Source organism: Austrofundulus limnaeus, unplaced genomic scaffold (assembly GCF_001266775.1).
Source record: "Austrofundulus limnaeus strain Quisiro unplaced genomic scaffold, Austrofundulus_limnaeus-1.0 Scaffold5, whole genome shotgun sequence".
NCBI classification, from domain to species: domain Eukaryota; kingdom Metazoa; phylum Chordata; class Actinopteri; order Cyprinodontiformes; family Rivulidae; genus Austrofundulus; species Austrofundulus limnaeus.
Window position 1 is genome coordinate 2,746,323 of NW_013952407.1, and position 12,176 is coordinate 2,758,498.

At 37.9% G+C, this 12,176-nt stretch overlaps 2 protein-coding genes across 7 annotated transcripts in view; one reads left to right on the plus strand and one right to left on the minus strand.

Moving 5' to 3' along the window:
* Positions 1-9,474, minus strand: part of mical2a (microtubule associated monooxygenase, calponin and LIM domain containing 2a) — a 37,830-nt gene extending 28,356 nt beyond the window's left edge. The window contains exon 1 of one of the 5 annotated variants that reach the window (XM_014027078.1): positions 9,148-9,474. The gene's annotated coding sequence lies outside the window, so the exon portion shown is untranslated. The remainder of the gene's footprint in view (positions 1-9,147) is intronic. The other 4 variants (XM_014027054.1, XM_014027071.1, XM_014027085.1 and 1 more) reach the window with 4 other exon arrangements.
* Positions 9,475-10,282: 808 nt separating this feature from the next.
* The window catches only part of dkk3a (dickkopf WNT signaling pathway inhibitor 3a), a 4,931-nt gene continuing 3,037 nt past the window's right edge, over positions 10,283-12,176 (plus strand). The window contains exons 1-5 of one of the 2 annotated variants that reach the window (XM_014027100.1): positions 10,283-10,484; positions 10,956-11,160; positions 11,312-11,377; positions 11,482-11,538; positions 12,025-12,117. In XM_014027100.1, the coding sequence (XP_013882554.1) occupies positions 10,981-11,160; positions 11,312-11,377; positions 11,482-11,538; positions 12,025-12,117 (396 nt within the window). In that variant the 5' untranslated portion in view covers positions 10,283-10,484; positions 10,956-10,980. The remainder of the gene's footprint in view (positions 10,485-10,955; positions 11,161-11,311; positions 11,378-11,481; positions 11,539-12,024; positions 12,118-12,176) is intronic. The other variant, XM_014027107.1, reaches the window with a different exon arrangement.

Sequence of the window (12,176 nt, forward strand, 5' to 3'; positions counted from 1 at the left end):
GTATGTATGGATCACTTGGGTTGTTACCGACATCTGGTGAAAATTTCATGTCATTAGCACCTCTAGTAATACAGCGGGTAAAATAAGTATTGAACACATCAACATTTTTCTCAGAAAATTTATTATGGGTCTTACTGGTACATCCTGTTTGTGAATTTTGGGTAAACCATACAGACTAGGAGTGGCCTCACCTGGGTAAAGTCTATGATACAGAATCCGATTAATAGCCTTGTCCTGCTCTAAACTTTTCAGGCAATCTATAAGTTTCTTCTTGTAACCACTTCCTGGATCTCTCTTCAGCGGCTCGTATGTGGTCGTGTCGCTAAGGAGTGTCATGATCTTATCTTCATAGTCCTTCTGGTTCAGAATAACTGTGCACCTTCCTTTGTCTGCTGGAAGAATGATGATGTTCTTGTCCCAGACTGAAGAAGTCTCTTGGAAGAGAGACGAAACGTTTCATTAAAGAAGAACCCGTCCAGAGGACCTATACAATTTTTTTTCCTTTTGATTTTTTACCTGGATTACTGAGATGCATCAGGACATAAGGGAGATGGTTGTTTAGAGCAGCTTTCCACCTGGATGTGTTTGTGAATTGCTAATCAAAGGCAGRTCTAAACAGGTGGGTTTTCAGCCTTGATTTGAAAGAGTATAGAGTTTCGACTGTTTTGCAGTTTTCTGAGAGTTTGTTCCAGATTAAGGGTGCACAAAAACTGAAAGCTGCCTCTACATGTTTGGTTCAAGTTTTGGGGATACAAAGTAGACTGGAGCCAGAAGACCTGAGTGTTCTGCAAGGTTGATACGACCATAATAAATCTTTAATGTTCTGGGGTGCTAAACCGTTTGGCAATTTATAAAAACTAATAGACGTATTTTAAAGTCAATTCGTGATGTGCTCTATTTTTCTAGCCTTAATAAGAACACGAGCAGCAACCTTCTGAATTAGCTGCAGCTGTCTGTAAAAACGTAAATGTAGAAAAGTTCAACCAAAAAAAAGGAGAAAATGTTATGTTTCATTTTGACTGGACTGACAAATTAGCAGCTTCAGCAGGGTCAAAACCAAATTAGATGGCTGCTATTTCAAAACAACTATATTTGAAGAGATTTTATGCAAATGCCAACATTACTGTATTACACAATTTTTTTACAGAGCTGTGACACATTCAGCACAGCCTGGGGCATCTCAGCAGGAATATTTCATTTCTGCCAGTAAAACAAACCACTGGTGATGTAAAAGTTACAAAACAGTGTTTGCATGAATCGTTATTTAGACAGCAACAATCCTCTTTGGTCCTGGCTAGGCTTAACTCTTAGCTTGTTGAAAGGGTTACCTACAACAGGTAAGATGTTGATTCRTCATAGAGCTCCACTTTACCTGAAATATTCAGTCAAAGCTTCTGTGCTTTTGATTTTTATTTTTATATGTCTGTAATGTTGTTAAATATTTCATTTACTGTTTCTAATGTAGCCTACTCTCTCATACGGTCAACAATATTATAACTTTGATAAAACTTTATTTGTGTATGTATTTCAGCATGTATTTTTTTTCCTCTGTGTTTGTGCTAATTCAACATTATATAAAGATTCAGCTCCTTCAGGACATTCTGGCTATGACTTCTGGCATTTCAGCATTTTATGCTATATAGATAGAGATATTAAGCTTTTCAGCCTTTTTTTTCCCTCATTGAAACCATTTTTGGCTAATCTTTAGTTAATTTCAGCTAATTTGAGCTTATTTTACAGCTAAAGTCACCTTATTGTGATCATTTTAGCTTTACTGCTTAATTCCAGCTATTTCAGGTATGTTTAAAGCTATTTTTTGGTTAGTTTCAAATTTTTAGCTATTTCAAAACAAATTGCAAGTATTTGCTTTCTTGTTATTCACTCTTTTGAAATGCCCCCTCTTATTTCCCCATGTGTTTTGTCTACTTGTAGTTCCTTTTTGTTAATTTTAGCTTTTTTTTTTTGCTTGTTTCAGATTTTTTTTACCCTTTCTTGCTATTTCTTACTAATTTTTCACACTCATATCCTACTTTCTGCAAAGTCAGCTTTTCAAATTTAACTTGCATTGTCAGTTTTGCTACTAAACTTTCCCAGCTTCTTCAAAAAAAAAAAAAAATCAGCATTAAGCATTCACTCTGCTCTTTTGCAGGGTATGCAGTTTCTCTAGTTTAATTGTATATCAGTATGCTTTAGGTGGAACACTCGTATAAAAACATGTTAGTTGCTCTTCATGCCTTTGCATTTCAGACAGAGTAAAATGGTAAAATAATCATTGGAACCATCTGCTGCATGAGTCAGCAAAGACTAATGAAAAGGTACCACTTACTGCGTCCTCTGGCCAAGCTGATGCTCAACACTGAAACTACACTGTCTCTGACACAAAAACCATGACTTCATCATGTCAGTCTGACAGAATGGAAAGCCAGCTGTGGGCAGACAGAAAAAAACCGCACAGAGGCTGTAAAATTATAACTAATGACAAACGAAATGGAAAAAACACACACACACACATACGTCTCAGCTAAAGCATATAATGGTTAACAGGATCAGAGAGTTTAGCAGCACACAGGTTTACATCTCCTGTCTGTTTTAGACAAATGATGTGATTAAGTGCAAGCAGCTGTGAAACAGACAAAAAGTAACGACGAGCGAATAATTTCTAAATCGAGGCAAGATTTCATCTATAATCTGTGGTTTGTTCCTGTTTTACAACCTAACCACTAACTGACCACTGATGCTTCGTAACGCTGATCTCGTTTCACTTTCTGGTGGCACGCTGCTCGAACAGAAAATAATTGTTCAGAACCAAAGCATGTCTGAGACAGAGTTGTGAACAAAAGCTCTGATGTTTTTTTCTGAGCAACAGCGAAGAGTTTCTGCCACGATAAAAGAGGAATGTTCGGAATGCTAAAAATGTGCAACGTTACAGCACATCTAGAGAGAGAGTAAATAAACACACGAGCTTTGTTGTTGTCATATTGTCAAAATTCCATCTGTAATTTTATATCAATTAGTTTTACATTGTTTAACAAGAGTTTCGAGTTTTCAGCTCATTTCTGTCAGCTAAACAGAAAACTGTATATTAGCCAACATCGAGAAACTGACCCTAAAAACAACCAGGTTTACTGTTTTTACTTTAATATTTGAACAAGTTGCTCAGTCCAGCAGAGCAGCCTGCAGAGAACAAGTTTTATAAGAGTTTGGCTGCACAAAAAAAAACAATAATAAATTGTCAATTTCATCAGTTTGTTGTTTTTCTTTTTAAATTAGACTTGTTGACTTTAGATAACAATTTTCATTCAAGGCATAAGTTGGCATTTAATTTTTTGTTACTTTTATCTGTTTTATTGTATTTTATTTTTTTGCTCATTGTTTCATTTTTTATTTTATTGTGTATAAATTGTTTGGTTTTCTGAATAACGTTCAAATAATTCTACCTTTGTTTTTGCATTTTAGATTTATTTAAAAAAAATGATTGCCAACATTATTAAAAGCACCAAAATGATTAGAACTGTCTTTATGGTAGTTTTTATGTTGGGGGAGTTATTTTAACTAGTGTTTGTTAGAATTCATATTTATCCAACAAATCTGCTGATATGGTTGAGAGTCTGATGTGTTGAGAAATGAAGCGACCGTCTGCATAAAATCAGGAACTCCTGAACAGTTTCATAAGCTGCGGTTTCACAACACAAGGCTGAAGCAGATTAGTGAGATGAGTAAGTGTCTCAAATAAAGATTAATCCTATAATTTCTATTATTTAGGATAATGTCTGCATAAAAAAGGTCAACTGTATTTATATGTCTGGAAACTATGTTACAATAACTGATTTATAAGGTTGTCAGCTTTTGAATGTTCATTTTCTGCATCAATTTTTTCATTTCTAATTTAGACTCTTGTTTAAAAACAGAAAATATAATTTTTGTATTCATTTCACTGTTCATTTTTTAAAAAAATGAAGTTTGTAAATTAAAATAGTGGCAAATAACGAAAAAGCAGGACAAAAAGTTATGAGACATTTCATCACAAACAGTCAGACGGTGTGTTTGTCAAAAGCAACTTCAACTAAAACATACAGTCGAGTCTGACTCTGAAAAGCCACAAGGATGCTGGGCAGAACATCAAACAAGTGAGGCATTTCTATTTGTTTCTACAGAGCACAGAGCTCCAGGCTCCAATACAGAAATCTGACAAACACTGGGACTGCTGGGAAATCCACGTACTGCAATACAGTCAGCCAGTACCAGTAATTACACACTGAACTGAAGAAAACCAGGAAGGAACCTTCTGCAGACCTGATAAGGAGGCTGAAAGTCTCAGAAAACATGGCTGTGTTCGGCCTGTGGGGCTCGGGGGTGGTGGTGGTGGGGCCTGGTGGAGGGCAGAACTCCACCGTATTATCTCAGCTCTCTGAAATCTGGCTGCATGTTCGGACAGCGTGAGTCGAAACTGAAGGAGAAGTTTCAGGTGMGCGACAGCTCACTGACAGATGAACGTAGACGTCAGTCAGTCTCAGGGAAGACAACTGTTATCTTTACACAAACAGGAACAGGCATGTGACACTGTGGCCGCCTGCAGGCTCACCGAACTCATAAGATGTGCTCGACACACGAGATGTTATGTTGACAAACGGAGAAGAGTTACACCTGCACAGCTACTGGCAACAGCGCTGCGATGGAGCAATCTCYGCATTTTTTTTAAGTGCGAGTTTTTTACATGTCGTGCATGATGCCAGAATGAACCGAACGCCCTCACATCATCATCGTCTGTCATCTTAAAGCAGCAAAACGTGGCAACGAAGTTAAAGATCYGTGATCCTCTGTGATCTAAATCAGAGCGGCACAGTGACGAGTTTGTTATTTGAGGAACTTCGGACGAGCCGGGCTCAGAATAGACAAGTGTCACGTTGCGGAAGAAAACAACATGTGACCTGAAAACATCAAAACACGTAGAGAGTCTGTGAACAACTGTGCTCTGATAAAAAACAAAAAAAAGTTCTGGGGTTGGTTGTTAAAACAAGGTAGCAGACTTTAGAACAATCTGCTGAACTGAAAGGAAACAAATCACGGTGATGCAACGCTGCGAGTGTGGGAGCTCCTAACAGCAGATAGTTCCTGGACAGTCCCTCTGGTTTCCTGTGAAGATCAACAATCAGAGGAGCTCTGTTTAGTTTCACTTCTGCTCTTTTAAATGTGCCGTTTTACCTTTTCAGGAGGAAATGAATCCTTTAAATGTCACTTTAGATGCTGTATAAKCAATAAAGCAAAGCAAAATGTAGAAAGATTTTGCAGCAGTCAGAATAAAAGGCATTATTTTAAGCTAACCTGATGTAGCAGAAAAASAGTCCTGACTGGAAATTACCTTTTTTTTGCAACAATTGGTTATTTYAACTTTAGTGCAACATAACAAAAGAAAATCACTTGATTCATAGTTACTAAAAAAAAAAGCAAACACCACCTCAGATGAATGACACATGACAAATATCAGGTGTCTTTTTTTTTTTTACTTAAGAAGCTGTATTGAAAGAATAAGAAGTTTCATAAGAGTAGCTGAGGTCTCTGATCGCCAGCCAATAATAAAGTTTGCTGCTTTGGTGCATTCAGGTGTGTCCTGTGAGCAMCAGGCAGTACCTGATGTTTCCTATCAGTTTAGGAAAAGTTAATAAACTATTTATAATACTGTGATTTTTATCATTTTACAGTAAGAAAGGTTTTTCACTGAAAACAGTCCAAGCAAGACCCAAGTTCAGACGTGCAAAAACCCACGGAGCTACATCTCAAACTCAACAGATTCCAGTCAGAATGACAAATGTTAAAGTTCATCACAGAGAGAGAGAGACTTGTTTGGAGGAGCTGCCAGGTTTAAGATTTAAATTTAATGACAATGCAGTGTTTTACTGAACGAACCACAAGATTTCTGCAACGTCTTTCGAGAAAGAACTGCAGATGTTTGGTTAACATGTAGAACATCAGCATAAACGCCTCACATAAAGTGGTGGAAGAGCGACGATTAGAGTTTAGTCAGTTTAGTTTATATTGAAATAAAAAACTTTCCAAGGCTCTGTATGTAGTGCTGTGATTATAAGAATATAATTTCCCTGCAGCAAAGTAAGAAGTTGATGCAGAAATCATTTTTTTTTTTTTTTTTTTTTGTTGAAGCTGTCGCAGCACAAGTTGAGTTTTCAAGCTTTAAATGTCAGGGTGTCCTCAGTTTTTCCACACACTGCTTCTTCATTTTGTCTTAGTTCGTTAAAAAATGACAGTGAAATACATCTTATTGTGTTGTTCAGCTGAGGTTGTCTTTAAGACCTGATAGATCATGTTTTAAAAATTTTGATTTTTTTGTTTTGTTTTGTTTTGTTTTGTTCGTTTCAACTCTATGTTCTTTCCACTTCCACCTGGTCTTAACATCAAAACCTGGCACGTCCCAGTTGTGTCACGCCACAGGGAACAATGTATTTCCACCTATTTCTGTTGGTTCCTCTGTTGTGAAGCCGGTGCCTGCAAGCGTGCGTCTGTTTTTATGCCGCGGAACAAGGAAGGAAACCTGCTGCAGAGAGGAAGGAGAAAGTTTACAACGCCTCGCTGGCAAAGAGTCCAAGCTTCCTAACTGAAATTATTCAGCTACATGGAACACATTTACTTTGTTTTTTATTAGTAGTACTTCCATGATGTTCTTTTATGTCTTATTGCATTATAGCTGACTGATTAAACTCTTTGATTGATTTCTAACCAATACACTCAAACTTTGTATCGTTTTAATGATTTAAATATCTGAATATCTTGTAATTTTCATCATTATAAAGAGCTTCATTTCACTGCATAATATGAGTCTGTGCAGCTTTCTACACTGTCTGCTTCTCACCACACTGCTGTTGGGTTTAACTACAGTAAAGCTGCTAATTGTAGGCTAAACCTGAAAACTGTCATTTACTATTTGATTCGACTGAAGTGGTGCTAATACCCATGTCGCAAAGCTGATTCAGCCCTTTTGGTTGAACCGTATGAAAGTTGTGTAAACGTCATCTGAATTGCTTTGTGTTTTTACAGCTTTTGTCTCTTGTGTTGGAATTAGGCCCAACATGCAAGGAGCTTTTGTTCGAAGAAATCCAACAAACAGATCTGTGGTTTGTTGATGAGTACTTATTGCCTGAGCTCAGAGGTCACCTGAGAAATGAGTAACTAATGTTTTACATTTGAAAGAATCAAGAGAAATGATCTGCTGGAGTAATGAGAACACGGGTCTTTTCTGTATTATTAGGGATTTAAAATCCAAAGAGAAGAAAATAAGATCCTGAAATAARCATATTTTAGCTTATTCAAAATAAAAATTCATGGAAATCATGGCTTCTGTGTCCTCTCAGAGTGACTGTATGATTTTACAAATGACATGAAACAGGAACATATGTGCTGGTGTTTTAATGCTGAATAGTCCATTTAAAGATGGCAAATTGATTGTTTTTATAAATCTCTCTTCTGATCTTAACTCAGTCACATTCATCCATTCATTCACACATTCATCAGGGATGACACACAGACTCACCGTGTTGCACAGGGACATTTAGGGGAAGCCAGGATGACTGCTCTTTCTTTTCCAGCTCACATTTTGCCTCTCTTTATTTTTCAGGGAATGTAATACTTATTTACCCACATCGCAAAGTTTGTCTGGCCCAGGTCTGGCCCAGGTCTGGCCCACGCAACGCAAAACACTCTAACTCTCAGCGCAGATGCAGCAAAGAGTGCTAACAGCCCTTTGGTGGCCCAGATGTCACTTGCCAGAGGTGGTTCACGTTTGGGCCAGCGCCATACTAACCAAACAACAGTTGGGCCAGTCGTGGAATTACGCCATCATAAACGGTGACATCATTGCCAGACCTGGCCCACATCCAACAGACAAACCACCTCTCATTCCAGCAGTCAGTCAGCTTAACACCAGAACCTGTCTGCTACAAATGCCTTCTTCCATTTGCTACCAATTATTTTATAATAAAACATTAATACGTTTATTCAAAATGTAGATTAAATCTTATATTAAGTAAAAATAAAAAAATGTAAAGCTGCAATTAAAAGTGATCTTGTACATAACAGTTGTTAATCTCTCTCAGGATCAGTATTTTTGGTATGTTTGGACSTGACCACACTGATTAGCTGAGCTGCGTGATTAGAAAGGTTGATTCTTTCAGCTTAATAACGTGGGGTGGGACGTTTCAATTTCCCACATTGTAAAATACACAGGAAATGACTTCTCACAAAACAGCAGGAAGGACTTTTCGAACCCACAAAAACATGCAGGGATCCGTGCATCATCCTGCAAGCTGCATGAATCATAACCAGGCGGATTTTCCCACCCATTAAACAACAAAAAGGTAGTAGAAGTGTGGAGGATTTTTCTTTTTCCATCAAGGAAAAAAAAAACTTATGTTTGATCCAGATGTTCAGTCATCAGCTGCATATTAACCTGCTGCCTTTACTGGAAAACATCAACAGAGAGTTCCTGCCTCCTCTGCCAGCAGCTTCATTCAACAACCTGCACCACACCTTTCTTTATTACAATCTTACAGTAGTTGTGCCACTCTCAAAGTCAGGCTGGGAGCTATTTCAAGTCCGGAAGCAGCGGAGCAGGTGGAGTCAGCCCGAGAAAAAGGTTGAAATGAACCATAATGACAGGATTTAAATGTTAAAATAAGCCTCGAGYGGGAACAACTAACTGAACCTGTCTCAGCTCTGCTGTTTTTCAACATATAAAAAGCAGTTGTTCCAGTTCTGAGAGTTGTGAGCTACTAATACAACTGTTATTACCCTGAGCAGCAGCATGGTAAAAGACAAGCAGGTTGTGCAATCTGAGATGACCTTTGTGTTATCAGGAGGCACAGACACAAGCCTCAGAAGTCTGACTCCTCTCAAAGTTTTCAATCAAAACTTCATGATAACAGCTGGCACTGAGCAAGCCTTCAAATCTAATCAAACTTAAAACAAAGACTTCATCAGAAAAAACAATACTTTTAAATTCTTTATAACTTCTATGCTTCATAAAGTAGAGCATATTTTATTTAACATGCTACAATCGAGTCTAAATGTCAAACTCAAAATAATTTGTCACATGCCTCCGGTTTTCACCATAGAAATAAGAAGAAAACACAAAAACCTTACCTCTTATTTAAATCTAAGCTCTCCTTGATTCCAGCGTCTCCTGACAGAAAGAAGAGGAGCCGGACTGTTGTGAAAACTGCGTCCTCTTCAGTCAGCCTGACAGTTGGAGCAGCTGAGGGCGGTGCTCAGTGGGACACATCCCAGAGCTGCTGCTGCTCTTTGAGTCACACTTTTTTTCACTCTTCAACCCAACATCTGCCTTCCGYTGAAAACTGGAGGCAGTTCGGCTTCCAGCTTTAAAAGAAGCTGGACTTAAATACCAAAACTGGACAATGTAGGCGAGAGCAAAACTCCAGTTTGAATAAATCAATCATTATTGCATCCTGATACAAAGTGTACTTTAGTCTGAGACTGCCAGGCGCCTCTCGTCCTCAGACCCCAGACTGACAAAAAAAAAAAAAAAAAAAACCTTTGCAGCCCACGTTTTGCTGTGTGTCAGCAGAAACTGTAATCTGCCTGCGCGCTGACAAAATCACTGAATAAACTCTGGAAATCCATGAGAAGTCTGTGGATCCAACACGGTGATAATTGCTGCCACCTGGTGGTCGGTTTGATTAACTACAGGTTTTGGTTTTCAACATTTGGTCAATGCTGCCACCTCGTGGTAAGTTCAATGAAGTACAGCTTTGTTTTCTTTGTGCTTTTTATTTGAGATTTATTTTAGTCTCGATAAATAAATAAATAAATAAATAAATAAATAAATAAATAAATAAATAAATAAATAAATAAATAAATAACATTGTGCAAAACCAGTCAAATGTTTCACTGTTTATATAAACTTGAATTAAACAATGTTATTTACAATTTCAAGGTTTTTATTTTATTTTATTGGGTTTTTATGGAGGACTGCATTAGTTTAGAAAACACCTGTGTATTAGAGTATTTATACAGTCATGTAAATTGTGCTGTAGCTTGTAAACTGTGTGTTGCATCAACACGTGGTTGTGCAGAGGAGCTAGTAAGAAAAAAAATGCAGTGGAAAACTGTGCATGCCAAGGTGTTTTGCATTTAGTCTTTTTTTAGGAGGAGCTTTTAATAACGTGTTTTGGGCGCCATATAAACACGCCCTTGAGTTTTGTGCGGATTGTTGTGACGTAATCTTTCTGCGACYAAATAACGCAGCTAACCCCGCTGAAGACGGCATTAAAAGTTTCCATACATGAAAACAAAATGAATAGTACCTGTACTGCGGCAGTTTAAACTGCAGCTCGGACACGGACTGCAACTGCAAGTTTGATGCGTAGAGAAGCAAGAAGCAGCATTAGCAATGTTAGCGGCGTTAGCCYTTTTGATCTCAGGATGGTGACGTCATAACTGGAGCCCAGCACCACCAGCAGGTTGTGTTTCATTCTTCTGAAARATTAAAATGTCAACTTCAGCATTTAACTTTTACAATTAGGTGTAGGACTTAATATTTACATATTTTTAACATTTAAATTCAAATTGAGGAAATATTTGCAAATTGTAAGAACAGTGAGCTAAATACCAATACAATGTTAGGAGTGAATAATGAAAATGTGCTAGTAACAGTTTTTAACATTTTATTTTATACCTTAGTGCCTGTTTAAAAACATTACTTTGAAAATATTTGATCTGGTTGTCCAGTTTTTATAGAGTAGTCTATTTCCAGTTCAAATTTTTATTTTATTTTACTATTACCTAGTGACAATTGAAGTCATAAAGTTAGATGTGAGTCCATGAGCTGAATGAATAATGTGATGACGAACACTGACGCTGCTGTGCTCTCAGCGCAGCATCCTCACCACACCCTCCTCTTCCTCCTCCTCCTCTTCCTCCTCTGCGTGCAGCAGCAGCAGGACCGTCAGCTGAAGCATGATGCGATCTGCCCTGATAGTTTTGGCTCTGACAGCTGCAGCCTGCCATGGCATCCTCCCTGAGATAGTGGACTGGGGGATCAATCACATCGTGGAGGGACCATCCGAACTGGACCGCTCGTCTGTGGAGCAACGGCCGGTGGACCCGCAGCTAAAGCCAGAGGATGCGTTTCCCCAAGTAAGCAACTGAAAGTCCTGTTTACGTACAAGACACGGCTTTATCACACTGCAGGAGCCTTGCAAACAGTGCAAATAAATACAGAGAGGAAAATAGTTTAGAGGCAGATATATTTTTAATGTTTTGTTTTTTATGTATGTAATCCATCCAGGTAAACAAGAGCTCTCATCACAATGACCTTCATCTGCGTCATCAGAATGAAACTGTGTCTGATAAGGTGACTGATAGTGAATCTGTTCTGGACCTTGTAGGCCTGTTCACAAAGTAGAAACTATTTTATTACCTCTTGAATGAACTTCAACAAATGTCTTTTTTTTGCAGAAATCAAACATTACTTCAGCTGTCCCAGACTCTGACCTGGAGAATGATATTGATCATGTAAGTCTGGTCTGTTTGCCTTCAGACACTACATGAAGTGAGCAGTGAGAAGAAAATCACTTAAAAAAATCTTGTTTTCAGATTTTTCAGCTGCTCAGCCTGAGCTTCCTCAGCCCAGGAGAGGTTGCATAATTTCTACTGACTCAGCATTCTGTCAACAAATAGATTAAATCCTGTGTGCGTTCCCTATGTTTCTGTGTGCTATATTTCTAAAATTAAAGTAGAGAACAGTAAGTGCYCGCAGCTGATTTGTCAAGATAATTTATCAAAATGCTGACTGCATAAAACTCCGTGTGAGATATGTGTGTGCATAAATGTTTAATGAGCTTTTGCCTGCAAAATTCATTACTTGTACAAAAGGTTTTTTTACAAAGGTTTTTCTCGCTAAAGATTATTCACAAGATATTCCGAATCCTAAAGAGACAGTTTAGACTAAACTTCAGAGCTACAAAAAAAGAGATGATCTTGTTGTTCTTGTTTTTACAGGGATGCAGCACTGATGATGACTGTGATGAAGGAAAATACTGCTTTTCTGARGCACAGAATTCCAAGTGTCGACCATGTAAAGAAACTGATGTGGTAAGAGATGGGCTTTTCTTTTTCTTTGGGGGGAATCATATTTTTGTTGTTGATATAAT